The sequence below is a fragment of the Epinephelus fuscoguttatus genome, linkage group LG23, assembly GCF_011397635.1.
Source record: "Epinephelus fuscoguttatus linkage group LG23, E.fuscoguttatus.final_Chr_v1".
NCBI classification, from domain to species: domain Eukaryota; kingdom Metazoa; phylum Chordata; class Actinopteri; order Perciformes; family Serranidae; genus Epinephelus; species Epinephelus fuscoguttatus.
The window spans coordinates 21,040,898-21,063,313 of record NC_064774.1 but is presented as its reverse complement, the minus strand read 5'-3'; the positions used below and the strand labels follow the sequence as shown (position 1 = coordinate 21,063,313).

General features: G+C 39.5%; 1 protein-coding gene across 6 annotated transcripts in view; it reads left to right on the top strand.

The window, feature by feature from the left end:
• Window positions 1–22,416, top strand: part of elavl2 (ELAV like neuron-specific RNA binding protein 2) — a 37,573-nt gene that overhangs the window by 6,060 nt on the left and 9,097 nt on the right. For 3 of the 6 annotated variants that reach the window (XM_049569046.1, XM_049569048.1, XM_049569045.1), the window contains exons 2-4: window positions 11,640–11,730; window positions 12,955–13,198; window positions 19,227–19,330. In XM_049569046.1, coding sequence (XP_049425003.1) covers window positions 11,659–11,730; window positions 12,955–13,198; window positions 19,227–19,330 — 420 coding nt within the window. In that variant the 5' untranslated portion in view covers window positions 11,640–11,658. The remainder of the gene's footprint in view (window positions 1–11,639; window positions 11,731–12,954; window positions 13,199–19,226; window positions 19,331–22,416) is intronic. The other 3 variants (XM_049569050.1, XM_049569049.1, XM_049569047.1) reach the window with 2 other exon arrangements.

The following is a 22,416-nucleotide window of genomic DNA, read 5'->3' as shown; positions in this document are numbered from 1 at the left end:
AGTGTGTGTCTGAGTGTGTATCCAACTGGCTTGCTCAGAGACTGGGTTAAAATAATCGGTTCAAATCGATCTTCTCGTGAATGACCCAATGTTGATTCATAAAATCCGAGATCGCTCTTTTAATATATGCTTTTTCCCACGGATGTGTGAAGCTTTAACCCCATTAATATCGGGGATGTTAAAGGGCCACAGCGCTATATTATTAACGACAGCAGAATTGAGAAGCTCTAACGTCACGGCACAACGGTATTTATCTGTCACTGTTAGCTCACTGTTTCTGTGTTTTGGTGTAATTTATTATCATACTGCAGCAGCGTCTCCTCCTGCTTTCTGTGCGTCAGGGCTGCTGCGCTGCTTTTACGCACAAACATGGAGTAGAGATGCAACGGTGGAGACACAAGTGAAGATAACCTGAGCTGACGACTGCTATGCTTGATACTGTTAGTCCGATAAAACCTCCAGGAGGAAAAAGTCAATACTTTATAAGTACACCTGATCAGCATGTAGAAAAGCGATATTTCAATCTGCTCTGTCCGCAGTCTCTCATCCACTGCCACTAATATGTTTTAAACAAGTACAGATTGCTTTCCAGCTCAAGGCAAATTGTTACTAACAAGCTAAAACAACAACAACACCTGTTTTTGTTACACAATTTAGCTCTGTTTGTCTCGTATCTTAAAACTTACCGATGGTCGTGTGACCTGCAGGCAGTGACTCTCAGCAGCAGAGGGAGGAGCAGAGAGGACAGCAGGACTGAGACTGACTGATGTCTGTGTTCTTTATTCTTTCCAAACTTCACTCAGTATTGTGATGTCAGGATTATGATTTATTTTATTGACATTTTAAGTTTGTTTCCAGTGAGAGTTTATATAGTGACTTTGCTGTTTTAATATTGCTGCTTTAGAAACATTTAGTTATTAAGCATTCACCTTTAATCCTGTTCTGAATTCATTCCTTTTGTAAAATAATTCCATGTAAAATTTATAGTATCAGTTCTTTGAGGATCTCGTTCACATTCTAGTATATCGGTATTGTAACTGAAATATCCCCTATCGTATCGAATCGGGACCTTGTGAATCAATTCAGGAAATCAGTGCTGACACTCAGCCCTGATGCTGATAGCCGCATCCCAACCCGTGGTGGTGAAACGGTGTTGTCATGGGAACGTATCGTGCACCCTCTGATTCCCCCTCATGTTAGCACCATTAGCTCTCTCAACGCTGTTGCCATTGTTAGCACTGTTTGCACTGTTACCACAGTTAGCTGCTATCTGCCCGCTCAGCCACTTCCATGTTGAGAGCTGTGTGCAGGAAATTTCGGCTCAGACTGAATCGTAGATATGCTCTGAATATGGCCTTCAACTCCTTTTAATGTCAAAGTTGTAAATCTTTCAACTTAAAAAGTGCATATTTAAGGCACCCCATTTTTTTACTAAAGGAGAAATCTGTTCAGATGTACATGGGCGATGCTTAACACCCAAACACATAACTTCACCAGTACTGCCATCACATTACACCTTATTTTTCCTATTAAGGTAAAGGTCGTCCAGATCATTTTACAGCTTTGTATATTGTTGCATTTGCCTTTGCACGCCTCAGTATGTGGATAGACTTGTCACATCTGTGTTTTCAGATGGGATATTTTGAACTGTTACTTGTGGGCTTTTAGTTTTCAAGGACAGGCCGTGCATGTCAGTGTGTGCACTCTGGAGTTCTTCACTCTGCAGCTTGTCACGCATACTTGGCCAATTTAATCCTCTGAGGAGCTAGTAGCAGAGATTCGTGCCTCCTCACTTTAAGTGCTCAGTGTCACATCAGTACATGCCGATCTCACTGTTGGCATCAGGTTCAAGTTCAAGAAGTTCTACAGTTAGGCAGATTTGTAAACGGGCCAAATTGCCCTCTTGTTTACGTAGGACAAAACCTTAAAGCTTTGTCTTACTGTATTTCCCCTCATCACTCTAGTGTTTGACACAGATAGTGTTTTTATCTTGTGTTTTGATCACTTCAAAGGTCTTTTAAAGAAATGGCCTATACAGTGTATCGTCTGATATTATACCTGAAATTGCCAGACTGGCTGAAGAGAACAGATGCCAAAGGCTTTTTCAACCAATGCGTAATCAAATCAAATACAACCATTTTGTGCAATATTACTGTACTATACTGTAATGCCTTAAAAGTATGAATCTCTGTGCTCATACTAGAGAAAAATGAAAAGCACTAGCAATGTGCAGGCTGACAGATTCCTATTGTGCGTAAGTGCTTACAGAGTTTAGTGCATTTAACTCTGTTGCTGCCTCCTCTTATCCCTCAAATATATCAAAGGAAATTAAACGTATTTTTAAAAATCAATGCTTGCAAGTATGACAGTCGTATGATGTTTCTTAATCAAACTAGATTGCTTGATGGCCTTTACTGAAGCTGCCGTTAATTGAAACGAAAATGGCTAAGTATCCTCAAGTGGCAGTTGGGACTTAAATACATCATTTGGATTTATTTAATTCAGAGCTACAGGAGCTTTGGTACCCATGGCTGTAGACGTCTATCCTCAGGTAGTAGTGCGTCAGGAGGTTTACAACTGACCACATTTAAGGTTATAACAAACATTTTTTTCCTTGAATAACTCTTTGATTACAAAGCAATTAATTGTTTAGTCTTTCTAACATCAGACAAGAGCAAAAACGCTTCTCACAATCATTTTTAGTCATACATATTGCTTAATTCATACCAAGAACTATAACAATGACAAAAAGATAGCCTAACTCAAGTGGATAGCAGAGTCTGTCAGTGTCCAGCAGTATCATTGGGATCGCTCTCACAGCAATTTGATGAATAATAGAGACCATTTTCCTAAGCTGCCAGCACATTTGAAGTGCTCGGCAACTTTTTAAAGAACGTTCTCATCCATCAGTGTAAATGCTCACATCATTATAGCTCTTGGCGTGGACAGGATACAGGTACGAAATGTTACCAGGGTTGTCACTGAGCCTGTACCAGTTGATTTCCAGCTGCACTTCAGTGGAAAGTTTGATCAGCTGTGAAATCTTTCTTCCAAACACCCACTCGGAGTCACTTGTCCATGTAATTAATTAGCACAATCAGTGAGCTGCTAAAACAGAGCCAGCGCCACCAGCTTCAGAGGTTGAGGCATGACACAGGGCTGAGGCACAAAACAGAAGTACAGTAACTGTCACAGTGTCTGAGTGAGCCGCTTGTATGTAAAGTCATAACAAAGCTTCGTCGTTAGTTTGGAGTGTCCCTAATGGCTCTTGCATATTGTCATAGTGACACTGTAGATAACTTTAGCGTGTGTGTGTGTGTGAAGTCAGTATCATTCACTGTATTTGAATTGTGAATCTCTGTATTCTCTTCATAGTAATGCTGCGTGCAGAGGCTCTTCTCCCCCTTGTGAGAAGGCTGTGGGATCTGAGAGTACCAATAACTAAACACGCTACACTTTAATGAGTCCTAAAAGGCAGCCTGCTCAGTGGGGTAAAATTGTGGAGGTGGATGGGTTTATCTTAGCAATGATGGGAAAACAAAAAAAGAACCTTGTGGTCTTTATCTGGGGCTGGTTTCTGACGAAAACTGTGAGGCAAGGCCTCTAGGGAAACAAGATGCTCTGCACTCAAATGCCTGCACTAAGAGGAGGCTGCTGGCTGGCTGCACACAGTGAAAGCCTTGACTGAATTTTTTGGGGAGAGGCGTGCTGCCAAGCTTTCTCTTCCAAGTGTTTATCTAATGAAATATTTCTGCCTTGTGGCACTATCTCAAGCGGGACAATAGCCAATGTTTGTGCTTTGTACTTAGAATAAAAGGTGAAACATATGAAATGGAGATTGAAGTAAGTCATTTTCTTCAACACAATATGTTCTCTTGTGGCCTGCGTCTCTCTCTTGTTACTATGCATGTGGGGGGCTGATTGTGGCTAACAATTGCGATATATATATATATTTTTTTGGGCATATAAAATAACTTTGGCTGAGTAACTCAGGTTTTTGAAATGTCTGTCTTTGTGGCCTTTTTGTCATGTTAACAAAACTGCAAAAAAAAAAGTTGACATGTGAAAGCAGTACTGATATTTTGCAGTCACCAACTGGTTTTATATTTTGAGACAAATAACAGATGGAAAGAGCAGCAGGAGGTGCTCAGTTGACCTGCAAAGTTCAAGCCCCCATCCCTGCGCTACTGGGATGCTTGCAGTGTATTTGGTGTCAGTGTTGACTGTTCTTGGCTCAGTTAGTAATGCTTTAATCAGTTGAAGCTGAAAATTGGGGCTGATTTGATGTAGAGGATGATTGATATTGTCAGTGTTTTACTTGACTAAATCAAATAATATTGGCACCATTGCATTCAGGTAAAACTCTTGTGTATTAACAGAAACCTTTTATTCTGTGTTTGGGTATGGCAGTAACACAGTTTTATCATGATCGTTTGGAGCATTTCATATCTGTTGTTACAGTCTGATGTGACAGGGTTTCCCACACTCATGTATTTAAGGCGGCCCACCACGATTAAAACATCTGCTGCCATGATTTGATTTTCTACTTTTTAAGCTGGACCGTTCATTAGTGGTGTTGCTGGAATATATAAACCATTCAGTTATTAATTGCACCACATCTCTGTAGTGCAGAGTGTACTCTGGGCACAGACTGAGCAGTAGAACATCAGGTGCAGTAGAAGTGAAATTTAATCTTTCACCACCCTGGTACTAAACATATGCTTTCACTCACAAATAGCAGCTCCTCTCAACCATCGATCTGGTCACCTTTGATCACATCGACTGATAAATTATCCACCCCACGACTCAAAACTCCACAAACTGCTGCTGAAGGGAAAAAGAAGAGTTCTGCCTGTGCTGCATTCACGGACCCACAAAAACCTCCGGATTTAGAGAGGGGACACAGACTGATTTAGAAAAAAACATTGAATTACCCCTTGAACTTTGAAACCATATTAAGTTGTTCACATTTGTCAGATTGGCAAATTCAGAAGTATGCTGTTTATGATGTCTCCAGAAGCCACAGAGTAGTACAGTAGTGTTGACTTCATTGTAGTATGTCATGGCCTGCAGCTTACTAGACATTACTTGCAATAAGAGTAGTCTGTGCAGCAGTGAACAGCACAGCATGTTAACTCTGTACCAGGGATGGGCCTCAGTTTGGATGATAGTCAGTATTCGCTCAACATACACAGTAATCTCATTTTATTTTTTCACATTTATTAAAGAAAATTAAATGTATATAATAAACATAAAATGTAAATTGGCACTGTTCTTTGCAAAAAAGGTAAACTTTTCATATAGAACATATTGATGTAACTTTCTATGAATATCTGCACTGATCTATACAGCAAAAAATTGTAGCTCTGCGCATCCACAGATAAACATTTCAGTGTTATCAGTCAGACATCACTCAATCTAACGCAGGCATAAGAGTGATGTTTGGAAGTATTTCGACACAAACAAAAAGAATGTACAGTGCAAGCAATCTAACGTCAAACATGTATCATAGCTAATCTCTACAGCCTGTGTCGCGCAGGACGATAAGCTAGTACTTCTTTTAACTGGACGCAATGCAAACAAGCAGATATCAGATTGTTGTAGTATTTCCCAATACAGATATCCTAACAGGCTAGCTAAGTGACGTCTCACTTGTTTGAAAGCCGCTCGTCCTGGCTGTATTTTGTTAAAGCTTCACACACCTCCAGTCTATTTTCGGAGAGCTGTAACTTAGGCTCTCTCTGGGCCTCATAGGCGACCTGAATGTTTTTGTCACTTGTACGTCTGGACACTTTATATGCTCCATCCGAGTTCAGTCGCTCACTGTAAGATGGGAAGAGGTGTAACCCAAGCCTCTACCCACATTTCCACTTGAGGGTTTATTTCATACTCTATTCTAAAGTTAGTATTTTGTCAGTACTTAATGATAATTTAATGCAAATACTTGAATATAGAAATGATTTAAAATGCCCACCTCTAGTCTTCACACTACTTTACAGAACACTACAACTATTATTATCTCTACAGAGCTAGTTTTACACATCTGCAGTATCTTAGTTACAGATAATAAGGAATATTAAAACGTAATTGAAGATTAATTTACCACCCTAGGACATCAGTTTCTAAGGTTGTGTTTTCCCATACAGGAGAATAGAAGAGGCAGTATTTACAGAATTCTCTAGCATGTTATGTAACTTCCTGTCACAGTGTTGATAAACATGGTGATACAGTACATTTTCTAGCAAAGCAGCACAGTGGAAGTCTGTGTTTTTCCTTGCTGATGTGTTGACGGTTTGAGTGTTGATTCAGTTAGCACTTATAGTCTGAAGCTGCCCATCTAATGTAACTAGTTTACTGCTACAGCTCTTTTTACCTTCTATTTGCATTTGCTGCAACATGCTGAAAATGCTCACAACAGCTACACATCACTACTGTGTTCTGGGTTCTGGGAGATGGAGGCTGCTAAACCACCCTCTTACTAGCCTTGAAGAATCAACTGTCCTGTTCAGGCTTTGTGTGTTTCCATTGTAGTCTCTGCACATGTTTGTTGAAGATGAACTACTCATCTGGGCTCATTGTTTCTTTTAGTGAATGAAATGTATGTGGTAAGAGGTCATGTGGGTTTAAGCTATTTGCTGTATCACTGTAGTTTCTATTTTTTGCTTGGGTTATGTAGTCAGTGGGTTCTGACCTTGGTTTAGGGACATGCCAGTGAATCAAATGAGTCATCTATTGCACTTGAGCACTGCAATATTGGCAATTCAGTTTGTCTACAGTACATTTAGAAGGCTGAAAACGGCGATGGTAAGGATGGATGTATATCATAAAACAGAGGTATTGCGCATAAATGTAAAATTATTAATTGGGCATTTTTAGTCGTTCTCACAGCTCAACCAAAATCAGACTTTGCATTCTATTGGTACAACAGTTCCTCAAGAATGGTACTATGCCACTTTTATCATGTCCGTTTTTTGTCGTTTTGAAATGTTAGAAATCAAGAATCAAGTTCTCAAACTGATGTCTTAAACATGTTTTTTTTGTAAGACCATCAGTAAAAAAAAGAAAGTCAAAGATAGTCTATTAACAGATCTTATTGTCAAATTGATTTTTATCACCTTAACACAGAACTGGTCAGACAGAAAACTGTTATGAAGCAGCAAGTGATGCTGCTATAATGTATTTTCATATATACACTAAGGAATCTTTATAGTTCCATATTTTACACATGGCTTCTAATGTGCGACTCATTAGCAAACACTAGAATTAGCGTATTGTTGGTGACATAGGCTGTTGTGGTGTTTAGATGAGGATGAACTGTTGTATGAAGGTTCTTGCAGACTTCACCACCGAAATACAGCTTCTCTAATACAACTCGGGCTGCGTGCTGTTTTAAAAAATTCCCGTAACAGTACCAAGACGAGAGCCCTTAAAGCATTCAGTTGCGTAAAACACCACAGATGCAACAAAAGTGTAGTATAGCAATATTTTGTAATGTTTTGTTGGCATGTTGGCACGCTAAACTGCCAATTCTGTAAATACATTGCACTTAGCTTTAGGGCTGCAGCGATTAGTCGACTAATCAATGACTAATCGACTATCAAAATAATCGGTGACTATTTTAGTAGTCAACTAATTGGTTTGAGTCATTTTTAATAGAAAAGTACTATGAAAGTACCCCAAAATACTCCTATTGCAGCTTCTTGCGTTCAGATATTGGCAGCTTTACACGCTCCCCCATGACGGTGAACTAAAACCCTTTGGTGTGAGTACGAAATAAGACATTAGATGACATAATTTTGGGTTTGGGAGAGACAAACCAACATTTTTCAACATTTTAACACATTTTTCGACAAAATGATTTGTTGACTAATCGAAGAAATAATCAACTGATGAGTCGACAATGAAAATAATTGTTAGTTGCAGCCCTACTTAGCTTCACCACACCAGACTATGTGGGCTGCAGCTGTTGTAATAGAGAACCAATCACACGTTGCATTAGAATGAAGAACACTTGAGGTGATTGGCTGCAAACAAAAACATACAAATAGTCTTTTTTTAATTTGTATCTTGGTTAAAAAATGATCAAATGCAAGTATTGGTTGACTGAAGAAGTTTGAGTCCACTGTCTTGGTATGGCATATGAGGGAATAAGTGATGTCGGTCAGGTGCTGGCAGAGTGAGCATCCAATGATCAATGCATGCTTTCAGGTTGGATTGTAAAAAGATTGTATGATCACAGGTGGTGCCTAAAATTCAGATGAATTAGCATTTTGTAACGACTTGTAATGGATGTAACACTGGGAGGGATTTGATTGTTGAAAAGTGGGCATGTCAGAACAGTGACGCCCAGATGGTGTGACGCCATTATGACGGTAAGATACGTCAGCGAGAGAGAGAGACGATGTCCCCATAGTATGCCTTATGTAGCTTTAGTTGCTGCAGCAGTCCACTGTCAAATACCTTGCATGTTATCTGGAGCTGTCACAGATAATACTTCCTCTGAGTGAATAAATCCTTGCCAGTGGGCCAGTAATCATGTCTTTGGGGGGAAAGGAAGACACCCTGGTGTAGCATACTGTTGCTAGCTAGCTAGCTTAATCTTAACTATGTGCAGCTATAAGATGCAGCTTGATTGACGGGTGGATACCATGATATTGGTTGAAAGTGGTTGGCACTAGCTTAAGTTAGCGCACATCAGATTTTGTTTTACAGGAAGAAAGCATTTTCGGGTTTTGGTATGAGACTATGAAGAAATTCACTTTTTACAATCCTGCATAAATTGCTAAATAGCTGTGCAACATGGCCGGAGATGTGATCTAAAGCGGTTATAGAGGCTTTTTCCCCCTCATTTCATCTTGACTTTATATACGAAGTGTGGCATTTTTCATGGCTAAATTATGTACTAAGTGGGTGTTTTGCATCAGCCTTTCAGTCTTCAGATTATCCGGAATCAAACTTTTAAGCATATAAAAAAAGATAAATATTTGCAATATATGTATTCACAAAGTCTTGAGGAACTTTTGTACAATTTGGAGCATATATAAAATAATGAACAAAGCAATTAGCAACATGTGATCTTGATGGACACAAACCATTCTGCTCTTCACAATCTTGTTGAGTTTGCTATGTGCTCCGGCAGAAACACACACTCTCCCCTCTGACAAGCTTTCTTCTGTGCACAGAGATTCATGCTGGTATGCTTTCAGAGCACAAACACATCTAAATATCTAGATAAATAACACTGTTCAGTACATTGTCATTTTTAGTCAAGCTATCACAGTGAACTCTACTCACACACACTCACAGTACACCTCCAGTTTTTCACACTTGCATAAGCTGAGGTCGTAATTATTTTCTAATCGAATAAGAGTCCAGAGCGGATCTACAGCTGTTTGATCTGACTGACACCGAGCTGTTAGCTGCAATTTGTCAGTTCACGTGCATTTATGTACACCATGATGCACAGCACAGCCAATCGCTGCAGCTGACTGTGACAGCTGAGATGTGACAGTGTTGTAACACAATTAACAAAGAAAAGCAGCAAATGGAAAAAGAAACGGCCTGTTCAAAAAAATCAAAGGTGATCCTCTTCCATCATTAGAGCTGCACTGACTTTATTTAGTCAAGATTCAGAACACTGTTGAGCATTTGTTAAAAAGGAAAAAATACTAGTAGGACAAGAGTCTTTTATTGAATGTGTAAATGGAAAATGACAGAGGGAGAATGTGTGAAAACTCCAGTATACAGCGCATATTTATAGACATGCATACATGCTTGTATGAGAGCACAGAACAGTAGATTTTAGATGGCAGAGATATAGACAAAAAGCAATGTAATCAAGATGACAGAAATATTTTAATCTCTATTTTTGGTTTTTTGAAATGATAGATAAGGATTGTTTTCAATTCGCACATTATGAGTAGGTGTAACACTAAAAATGGCACATTGATTTGAGAGGCTCTTCACCAAGAAATATTGATGAGATTTATACCTGTCCACCGTACACTTGCAATGCTGTTTTAATCACTTGAGTAGGGAGAATCAATTTACATTTTAGTTATGGCAAGCTGACCCTTTCACTAGATGCATCCAAAAGGTGAAACAACCTCGCTTTATCTGTGCTGTATTTTTGAATGAAGAGCATGCAGCCTAAAAATCTGCTATGGTCTGTGCGGATCTCTCATGAAACTTTAATTTACCAACACATAATGCAGATGGAACAGTAGCCTAAACATAATGTATACATCAGATAAGGGTGTAAATCACATGGTTCATAATGCAATATCACATCGATTCTTTTGACAATAATATATCTGCTGATATCTCAAATCCTGCCGCAATACAGTTTCGATTCAGGGGCATGTATGAGACAATACCTGTAAATATCCTCATTGTATTTTTCTTGCAGCTTGCCATTGTCTGCCTGCTGCTAGCACTGTTTTAATGTTTAGGATGTGAATGGTGACACAGACGTGCCATGGAAAATTTAAAATAAAGGCGTATCTTAAAGATGAGGATATGTATCGATGTTTTCAGTCTGCAGTGATGATCCAGATGGTTGTATTGTTACACTCTAATAGTAGGTGTTGTTAGGCGACAGAAGTACAAGCACAGGACTATAACATTTATGTCCCTGCCTTTTTGATTTCCTGACAAATTCAACATGGTAGCACTGGTGAATGTCACTTATTTTAGTAGGTGAAGCACAGCATTGAAAAAAGGTCCATGGACACCTTGAAAATTGATTTGCAGAGCAGATATGTGTGGAAATACAATACATTCCTCTGATGTTAGCTGAGGCACACTTTTAATTTGTGTGTAAATAGCAGCACCTGATGCAAATGTTTAATAACCAAGTGGTCAGTGATGCGCAATTTGGTTAAATTTGTGCATTGCTATTATAAGCAAAAATGTTCCTAAATTATTTGACTGTTAGTGCGCTAGATGTTCTGATTATGGTAAGTGGTCATTGCTATTGATTATAGTAATAATGGTGTTTTTTTTTAACCATAGGCTATCTGTAATGGTGATTTACGTTAGCTGTAAGCCTTAGTCTAGCTGTTGTCTTTTTGCCACTCTGTTGGTGATCTCTGGCTCATGTCACCTTGATGATTTGAACCAGTTGTCAGTGGTTCTTTGTTGAGACTTACGGAAAACTTGCTGATTATTTCACTGTGGATGTTTGCCGTTTTAATGCTTTGTGTGTGCTGAAGACCGCATAACAAATGCAGGATATGTCAGCGAAACTTAAGCATCAGCTCTGTTGCTGGATGTGAGCAATCTGAGCAGACCAATTGATTTGTGCTCTCCGACTGCAGTGATCATCTTTGTGCAGCAATCCCATCCATTCTACTAATTTGCCATTCCTCATGCTTATTGTCAGTGTTGTTGTGGCCAGGTTTCTCTCTTGACTGAACGCTCTCTTAGTTCTGCTGTTTGCTCCTCACTGAAGATGAATTGTGACTAAGTGAAACATTGCCTTTTGCTTCTCCCTGGTTTAAGCCAATCTACATGGACAGCTGGCTCAAAAAATATAGCCTCCTTTTCTCCCTCTACAACAATGACATGTGATCACCTCTGACTGTTGCTTTTGTTCTTGTTGATCTAACATGAAGTACTTTTTGTGTCCACATTTTCAGACGGCAACTCCAAACTAACATGGCAGTCAGACTGTGCGATGTGGCTTCTCTGCTTAGAAGTGGTTCGTGGGCGCCTGAGCCTTGGACTGGGGTCTGTGGCACTTCTCTTTTGAAATCATTTGGCCAGAAGGCCTGCTTTCTGTCACAGCGCTCAGGCCATACCAATGACATTAGCTCCCAGTCATATTTTGACGCTCAAATCAAATTAATCACATACTCAATTTGGAATTCAGGCACTTTGGGGTTTTGTGTAAGAAAAGCACCCAAGTTGTTAACGTTTGACTGTATTGGTATGGTCTAAATCTGTCTGCTACTGTCTACTCTGATATGTTTATCTCTTAGAATTGCTTTTTGAAATGATGGCTTCATGGCCTCCGTGCACACATAAGTAAAAATGTGATTGCCAAAGAATAATATACATAGTGGTGTACACTGACCTGCTTTCTGCACATGGTGAATCTGTTAACAAAGGATGACTCTTCATACATTAACTTGTTGCTGGTTGCCTTAACTGATTACTACATCATCTGTTGTTCGACGCTAACGTATCGATGGCTGCAGATATGGTGCAGCCATAGGCTTTGCATACTGTTTATTTTGCCGAATGAAATGTTTCACTTCTGTCGCCACATTTAACCTTGAAAGATATGTTTAAACATGCCACTTACCAACCTGAACATTGCTGTATCAATTGTTGAGCTTCTGACAGATTAATAGACCGTCACATTACTTTCTCAGTTGAAGGTCTCTTCTGTTTGCCCAGAAACAAAAGCAGCAATCATGAATAGTAGAGAGGGAGTTCACTGTGCAGTTTAGTTTGCTCTAGTTTCACTTTTTTTTTTTTCCTCCCACCTTTTGGTAGCACTGTAAAATCTAACATTTCTCATTTGGCCAGTTGTTTAGACTAACTATACAAATTTACATGACTGAATAGTCTGCCCTAGCCTGTTCTGAGGTGGACAAAGCATCAACATTCACAGCATCACAACTTCTAGTTTTTAAAAAGGTAGTGGCCTGTAACATTCGTTCTGCCGTGCTACACTAAATCATGTTAATGCACCATTTAAAAAGAAATGCAGCACAAAGAATCTTTGACAGTCTCTTTTTGACTTGTACGTTCTCTGCAACTTAGCTGCTGTAATGTTGTTTTGTGTCTTAGTTAAAAAAAAAAAAAAATCCATTTCAATTAGTCAGTATTCCACAAAACACTGTTTCAATGTGTGAAGAGTTTCCTTTTTTAACTCTGTTGGCATTTTGATGTTTTTGCCTGATTTGCATGTGGTCTTGACTTGATTTTTTTTTTCTGTCTCTTTAGCAGGTAATTGCTGCCATGGAAACACAGCTGTCCAATGGGCCAACTTGCAACAACACAAGCAACGGTCCTTCAACAATCTCAAACAACTGCTCCTCACCTGTAGAGTCGGGGAGCATAGAGGACAGTAAAACTAACTTGATAGTCAACTATCTGCCTCAGAACATGACCCAGGAGGAACTGAAGAGTTTGTTCGGGAGCATCGGAGAAATCGAGTCCTGTAAACTAGTTCGAGACAAAATAACAGGTAACACAGCTGCTTTCATTGCTATGGCTGGTTTAATAGCTCGGGCCCAACAGATACTACGTGCGTGTGCATTTATTTTGACATTTAATTGGCACACAATTAGATTTTTTTTCCATTTTAAATGTTAACAAAAATGTTTTTCCTCAATTACTAACATCAACATTGAACCCAAATGATGTATCAGTTGGGCCCTGCTTGCAGTGCTGTTTATGCATCCTCTTTGTATATTTGACATCCAGCATCAATAATTGTGGCCCTTTTTGAACTTATAATAAATGCAGAGGCCGCTGTTTTGGAAGTCAGCCAATCATTGTGCATCTCATTCTGAAGAATATCGGGCACTGTCTTCACATAGTAGCGATTATAATACCTACCAAGCAGCAGTGTACTGATTTTAATTACTATATATGCCGCTTTAATATGTAGGATGATACTCGTGCCACTAGCAAAAAGGCATTTCCAAAAAACGAGCCCCAGGGGATTTGAAATGGATACTATTTAATACAGGGCTTTCTACACACAGGGTATTTCCTTGGTTCTTTGCTACAGGGATTTCAAGGGACTCAACTTCAGTTGCATTTTCACGTTCGTCATATTTAGGCAGGTGGAGGACCTGCTTATTATTTCATGTTGTTTTAATGGGAGGAATACAGCCAGCAGAGACGCACACAGCATCGCCTGTGTGACGTGAACAGGTAGATAATGTCAGAGGCTGCTGGATTCTTTCTGCTTGCTGTTGTGATCAAGGTTACCGAGACCTTCCTCCATCTGCTTCATATAACGCAGTCGCATGGTCTGGCCTCTGGCCTTTTTTGAGGATGTATACACACATCTGTTTCATTTGCATTTGGTCCTCAAACATCAACAGCCTTAGTGGAGTGAACAGATATTTTCATTGAAATGAGGCTGCAGGGCAGGGGGCTATTATTGAGCAGCACTGTTGAACTAAGAGGCGAGAGCTTTTAATAATTATAGATTGTCTTTATTCCGAGACTCCAAGGTAGTCACCTTCATTAAATTAACATGGAAGATGTTCACCCAGCCACATCTGTCTTTGAAATATTAATAGTGTTTAATATTTCACAGTGCTTATGTATAGCTGACCAGTATTCACAAGTCTGGCTTTGCATGGCTGCTACTGTTTCCTACAACAACTAAAAGCCTTGACTCTCAAAATGTAAAGTGCTCCAAGTATGTTTGGTTAAGCTCATTCTGTTTCCCTCTATAAGCACACAATGCTGTCTTCTCTTACACTTAAAGGGGTATTTCTATTAAAGGTGAATTTATAGTAAAGAACTTTTTTTTAAAGATAAAAATAAGTGGCAGCTCACTTGGAGTGGCGCTATGTAAGTGCTCTGTATACAAAATCAGAGCTTTTATATTTTATGTCACTGGAAACAAATGGCAGCAAGAGGCCAACCACAAACCAAGGTTGGTGTATTTGTGGGGATGGAAGGCGTCATGGGCTCTCATTATGTATTTACTGAATTTAGACTTTTGGCATGCAGCGATGATGGAAATTGTCAAGTGTGTAGTCTTGCATGGAATAATGCCCTGACGTAGCCATGCATACAAGAAATGCATTTGATTGTTGATGTGTGAAATGGGTTGTGCTGAATTGACAAGTGATCCTCGTCTAAAATCAGTGTTGAGCACGGCCTGCTCGCGTGATTGAACATAAACATGCTTGATAGGTTGCATATTTAGTGGAGCCAGTGTGAACATAGCACTCCAAGTGATTTTAAGTACGAGAAAATAAATGAAACAAGTTGTTTGAAATCAGCCTGCCCTTGAGTGAAAAGGGCTTGAGGCGATACTACATGCCCCCATAAAGTGGGGCAGTAGAGATGTAGATTCAGATTTAGCAAGTAACATAAGTGAACCTGTTTGTGGTTTGACCAAGGAAACGATTTGCCGTAGGCCCCCTGATGACTCACTCAAGTTTGGGCTCAAACAAAATAAGCATTAATGGATAAAGAAGAATTTAGAGTGTTTGTCCCTCTGCGGTACCTTATGTATGCTTTTTATTTCTTTATAGACACAGATGATTTAAAATTGAAATTAAAAGCAGAGAAGATTAACATAGATCCAAACAGACTGCTTGGCCTTGTAGACTTGCTCACCCTTTAATGTTGGTTTAGATTTTTAGATGTTTTTTTAATGTAATGACATCTAATGCGTGTCTAGCTTCAGGGTCACTGCGGTTTGAACTCGGGCTACAGCTTTTTTATTGATTAACCCATCAATTCATAAAGTAATAGGATAAAAAATACTTTTGCTTTATTAAAGAGCAAGTGTTGATATTCAAAAGGAAAAAAAGTCTCGTAAATGAAAAATTAATTTGTTTCCTTTTCAGAAAAATCAACAGTATTATTGCTTAAATTTATACAATACTCAGGCTCCAATTGATGCGTACACCACCTGTTGTTTGGCTTTAGGCATGATTTATACGTCACTTTGAGGGGCGTAGGTGTGTGCTGGTATGTGACTATGATAATGATAACATGGATGAAGCTCATGCTTTCACAATGTTTCTGCAACGTTTTATTTTCTGTGGTTATGACCCTAAGTTAGATAAAAGTTTTTTTGACAATAGACCCAGAAAATGAAATGCTGCAGTTAATTTGTGAAAGCCCAACTAGCCACCAGGTTGATTCAGGGGAGAATTTACTGATTTTTTTTTTTTTTTTTTTTTTTTAACCAGCTCTATGTAACAGCAGTTTGGGCAGTTTGTGAAGATGAACGGTGTTTAGCTTCTCAGCGTGTTGCCTGGAGCCCTCTGCTCATCCCCTGGTGGGGCTCTCTGGGTTTCACATTATCCAGTGGACTTTTGAAGTGCTGGCAGCCAGGAGGGAGGCTGAACGTTGTTCATCTGCATTTAATGTTACTACCCACATTGCAGTAAAAATGTGGTTGAAAATCAGCATAATTAGCCATAAATAACACACATTATTTGAGTCTTCCTCTCAAGTTGCAGTTATTTGATTTACATTAAATGCATATGTTAATGTTGCCTTGTATCAGGTTTTGTGGACAGGATGCTCTGTTGAGATGCTTGAGCTTTGACTTTAAGCTAGTCTGGTTTTACAATAGACTTTCGTCATTTCCTCTGGCCTGTCTCTTCTCTTTGCACCTCACTATTTTCTCTCTGCCTCCATTTTGCAATCTGTGTCATTAAATCACGTCTATTTTGAGGTGTCTTCTTCATGTCACCTGTCCACAGCGTTATGCCACAGTAATATTCATCTGTGCAAAACACAGGGCACTGTATAGTTATGTGGATTTAACAAAGCTGCTTTGCAGAGAATTTGCATAGATGAATTCAAATAATTGAGTTACTTCTTCATAATGATCAAAAATTATAGACAGGTTTTCTCTCAGGGATGTTTGGATGCTGCCTTGGATGGAATAGTAATTGTATGTTAGTTGTTTGTTTGTCCTTCAACTCATGCAACTATCCTGTTTAGGAAATCCCAGCTGTTGAGTAAACCTACTTGGTAGACCTGTGTTTATACCTGTGTGTGGCATCACAGTCATGTTCATCTTGTATTTGACTGTTGGGAAGTTGTACACACCTGTGAAAACCTGCGTGTGCCATGTTAATTTGTATCTTACACCTTTTACAAAAACACCCAAGTAATGTGGAGTATAGAATTACACAAGCGTCACGTTGTTTTCAGAATGAGAGCCCCTGTTAGATTGGATTGGAGATGACAGTTGCACCAGCATCTTTAGTGAAACAAAGTGTGTAGATGAGGTCTGTTTACGGCACGATTTCAAAGGCTCTTAGCATCAGATGATGATCTGATGAGGAGTTTTCAGCCATATGAAAACAAATCGCCTTTTTTATTAAAGAAATACAAATGTAGTCGGCTATAGAGGGTGAGTTTGGACACTAAGGAAGGCAAATTTCTTTTCAGGAATAAAGAGCACTGATATTTCAACGTGTGTTGTAATAAACATAACAGGGCTGCAACTCTAATGCTTACTCCAAGAGAGTTGCTAAAGTTTCAGTGTGCCCATTACTGGTTATGTGCTACTGCTACATTTATTTACCATGTGTCACAATTTCAGGTTCAGTCGTGTTTCCTCACATTTGCACAGTTTGAGTATCAGAAACGTGCTTTTAAATCGAAGTACTGTAAGAAAGAGTCAGAGAGATTGATCCCTGCTGCTGAGCAGTACCTTCTGTCAATGCAGGCATTTATAAAGCATCCATTTGATTACACAAGTTGCGGTATGGATTGATAGTGGTAGACGACCAGCTTTTTCCATCGACAGTAACTAACTAGCAGGCTATTATAAATTAAGCAGTTAAGCAAGTATCTTTTTGAATTATTTTTATCCGATAAAAGCTTGAATTGGGGCGGGAAAAACTGACTTGAAACTCAGTTGGGGAAAAATTAGGCCCTTAATGTTATTCAAAGCCTCCAAGTCATTTCTCAGGAATGATGCTCTGATTTCAATTTCAGCTCTACATAAAACCCTATCCCCTCCAGACTGTGTTGCTTTTGTCTCTCCCTTGGCCCTGTGGCAATGGATTTAAGCCAGCCTACATCTGTGTGCTGGTGCTACATCAGATGTTAAGTAATCACCAGAGAGATGCATGCTTCCTCTTTGCTTTAAATGTTCTCGCCTTGGCTGCTGCTGCTGCAGCAGCTTAGTCTTTGTGTCATTTTCCTCCCACTATGGGCAGCACTAGTCTTTTACTGGAAGCTGGGTACAGTTCTCTGTTTCAAAGTGCATCCCAGCATGTCTCCTCCACTCCTTAATGACAGCTGAAAGTGGGCAAGTTGTTTGTTATAGAAACATGTTTAAGGCTCCCTTGTCATAACGGCGGATGTTGCGGCTGCTGAGACGTTCCATAGGAAGACATCGCTATAAGGGCATAACATGCCCACATAACAGCATGTACAGTAGAACACAGCGAAGCAGGCGGTTTGCCCGCTAGGCTTAAGTAAAAGTGTCATTTCACCAGCTCATTTCAAAGACTCTGCATGTTTCTCCTGGCTATAACGTTCCCTTAGATGCAAGGTGAAATTAAGTTTATGAACTTCACTTGATCACAGCAGAACAACCCATGAGAGCAGTGACTCATGGTAAGATGGATAAAGCCAGTATGGATGTATATAGGCTGTTAGATGTACAGTTAGGCTAAACTGATAAAAATGCTGCAAGAAGTGTTTCACAGTTGTTTTCCTTTGTAATGAAACACTGTGGTCTTAAGTTAACATTTAAAAAAACTGTATGTGGTGGTAACAATATACAAATTTGATTTATTTCATAGTGTACAACATTTAAAAGATGATTCAAATATCAAAATGTTAGGGACATGTGTAAGTGCTGGACCTCTGTTGGATTCCCCGTCACAACACGCACACTCGATCATGTCTCTAACATTTCTTGTGCTTAAATGCAATGGTGGGGCACATGAACATATTAACCTGATTTAATCTCAGAGTTTTAGACAAAATTCAAGTTGCTTACGTACTGTATTAATATGCTGAAGCTGCTTGAGCTGGTGAACTTGACCGGCAGTGGAATTGCAGAGAGACCCAGTAGTGTGGGTGGAGGAAATTGAATTGCCTCTGTGCACATAAAGAGTGGGTGTCAATCTATTGTACATTTTAGAGATAAACTGTAGAGGGAGGGGAACACATTGAGCCTCGGCTACTGCACTGTGTCAGAGATGAGTTGGTGTGAAAGCAGAGCAATTGCCTGTCGTTTTTAATTTAAGACATGTTTGTCAAAGAGTTGTTTGAGAATTTACTATAGGTTGTGAGCCAAATAGATGCTGCAAATGAGCCTGTGACCTCCTGTGTTCTTCATGCTCTGCCAAATAAGAAATAAAGACTGACTGTTCATCTGTTTAGCCCAGTATTACTGACACTGTATTTCACAACTAAAACTGCATTGATGCCATTGATTCATAAAAGGCAGTTTTGTCCATGTTTAGTTGAAATACATTTTTATTCAGCAGTCATTTTTCATATGTGACGCCTTGTGTGTTCTGGTCTTGTGATTGCAGGGCAGAGCCTAGGCTATGGATTTGTGAATTACGTGGACCCCAAGGATGCAGAAAAAGCCATCAATACCTTAAATGGCTTGAGACTTCAGACCAAAACCATCAAGGTAAGATGTCATGTGTGATTTAAATTTAACAGGCACTGACGTGTTCATTCTTATCTCCAGTAACCTACCTAATCAGGCAGTCATATTCAGCTCTCTGGAATCTGTTGCCATTCGTGACTGGTTGCAGAAATCCAAGATATGCCGTTCATGTCTGGCTCTCTGGGTTGGAGTCGAAGCATAATGAGGCTAGAGAAATGTGGGGTGGAAAGGGAGAGCCTATTGTTAATCTGGGCACATGCGGCTTTGCCTGGGCCTCAAGTAGAGCAGAACTGTTTCTATGGTTGCATGTGCTGTAGCACTGCTGTATGCCTTTACAGGGAGGTGGCTGCCATTAGCATTCATCAGGCAATGTAGCACTCAATGTGCTGGTGGAAAAACTCATTTGCTTCATATAGTGCTGCAGGATTTGCGGTTGGTGGAGCCAGATTATTAGATGTGATATTTTTTCACAGTGGTTTTACAAGGAGCTAGCCAGATCCCTTCTCACATCGGGCAGAGGGGTATTCATGAAAATGTCTGTGGGCAAAAACACATTTTGTGATAGAAAATTCATGTTTGAATAGCACCAAATTTGTGAGCTGTACGCTTGATTATTTCTGTATTTAACACTTTAATATTATATTGACAGTTGAAGATGAGGCGTGTTATGAGCCATACCACCTCATCCCCATGAATCCAACTGAACACATCTTTCTCTCCACCTCTCTTCCTCAGTTCATACCTCTGAAAGTATAACATGGGTACATTTTTTTTTTTTTTTTTTTTTTGAATGTATCACACATCCAAAATTCTCTAGCTGCTCTGTCAGAAGTGCAAATAAACCCCAGTGAGTTAGAGGAATATACTTTGCAAATGTTAGCGTCAAATGAAGTGTGAAGGTGAGACTAGGAGGCAGGGATGAGGAGAAGCGAGGGAGTTGCCTGGCTGTGGGCGGGGAGCTTCAGCTTTCACGTTCACTTTGTCAGGCGGGAATAGGGTGAGTGTTGAGGTGGGGCGAACCAAATGGAGTTCTCATTGATCGGAGAGCACAAAAAGGAGTCCTTTTTGAGTTTTTTTTAAAGTGAGTGTTTTTTTTTTGTTTGTTTGTTTTTTTGTTTTTTTTTTAAAATACAATCCATCATAAGATTATAAGGACTTGATATCGGACCCTATAAGATGTCTGACATTGTAACTTCATACAGCTGTTGTGCTATTCAGGTAATTGACAGTCAGATAGCGAGAATCTGGAGCCACCAGATGGAGGGAATGGAAAGATAGAGCACATTCTTGTCTCTGCACTGTTTCTTTCTTTAATCCCTCTCTGTGATTCTCTCATTTAGTCCTCCATAAAACCATCCGCAAGCCATTCTTACACATCAGCTCCTAAATTTAGGCTGTATGGGTTCTTCCTGCATGTCATTGTATAAATGTCTACATGACTGAAAACTGGAAGGTGCACCGAAAAAAGGAATTTATGACTACTCAGGGGTGTAATGATGTATTGATCTGCAGGACCTGGTAGATGACTCTGTGGTCCCCCTCTGTTTTCTATTACTCGGCTGTGTTTATGGACAAATGTTGATTTATGCTGCATATTTATCTAGCCTGGTGCTGGGGGCCCCTCAAATATCTCCTGACTTTAGAGACGGGAATGGGTGAGATTAGTTTTAATAGGCAGCCATGCTGCTCTGTTGTCTATGGAAATTTTCAAGAAATGATCAATTTATTTTTAAATGAGAGCTGTCTAGACAGGCCCGATGCCGCATCCATCTCTGTCAGGTTTCCAACTGAGTTGATGGACAGAAAATGTGCGAGTTTAACTTTTTCTTGACAGACTGATTCGTCACTGTCCATTTAGCCGATGAGAGTCATTCTAAAGTATGCACTGGGGAAAGAAAAATAGGGTGACAAACAAAGACTGTGGAGCAGACGAATTATTGCGTTGCATCACGCTATTGTTGTGGAACCCAAATGATTATAAAAACAATCATACTGTGGAAAAACAGGCATAGCAATAGGATGAATAGAGGTTTGTGTATATTCGATTTGTGAGAGCGCAGGTATGAACCAAATGTAATTTTTTTTTTTTTTTTGCATCACCATTTTCTCTTGCCTTTCCTTGATGCTCCACAAATATCTGTCAATGTTCAGTGAAAGTGAAAAAAATATTGACACCAAAAAATTGCAGCAAAATCTGTTCATTATCCCCGAGATGAGACAAAATAGTTTTTGGTTTAGGCAGACAACCTAAGTTAAATCATAGTAGCAATTACAAAGCATTGGTTGTTTTCTTTTCAAGTTAGTCATGTTAGCTATTAGCTTGACTTGCTACTTTAAAATATTGTTAAATTTAACAGAGCGGAGTCAGTGGCTAACATCTGCTCCTTCTAGAAGATGATTTGTGATTTCTTACGACTGATGAACAGACACTATCTCATTTAGCATCATTTATTTTAGCTCCATGTAAAGTGAATTAACTTGACAATGCTCGTCTGCCTTAACGACACAGGTTACTTATTTTTACAACTTATAATTTATTATATCAGAGCTCTACTGAGTGAAACATGACACCAAATTAAGTGGAAGACCTCAGTAATGTCAGTTATATATGTAGTAGTATTAAAAATACCTAAAGGTGTTCATTTTTATGTAATATTAAAGATGTACTGTTACTGTAAAACATTATCAGCCTAGATGACTTAATCCATAGTACTTAAAGGTATACTCCTTCAGCAAAATGTATGAAAGTATCATGAAACTGACTTTTGTTGACTAAAACAACACACAGACTACATTGTGACTTTAAGCCAACAACAGTTTTCAGTAGGGATGCACCGAATATTGCAAAAAAACACACATTCGGTATTTGGTGGAATAAGTTAAAAGCAAGGCCGAATAATAGCGGTGTGTTTTGATAATGCAATCAAACAGCGTGCCGCAACAGGCTGAGTAAAATGTCGGCAGTGTGGCGATCCGTTCGTCACGGCACTCGCATTTGCGACTAAAAATAGTTTTGAGCGAGCGAAATAAGCTTAAATCATTCAGCACGCTGTGCGAGCAGCCTGCAGATTTCAACCAGCAGCAGAAACGAAAGGCGAATCCCACCG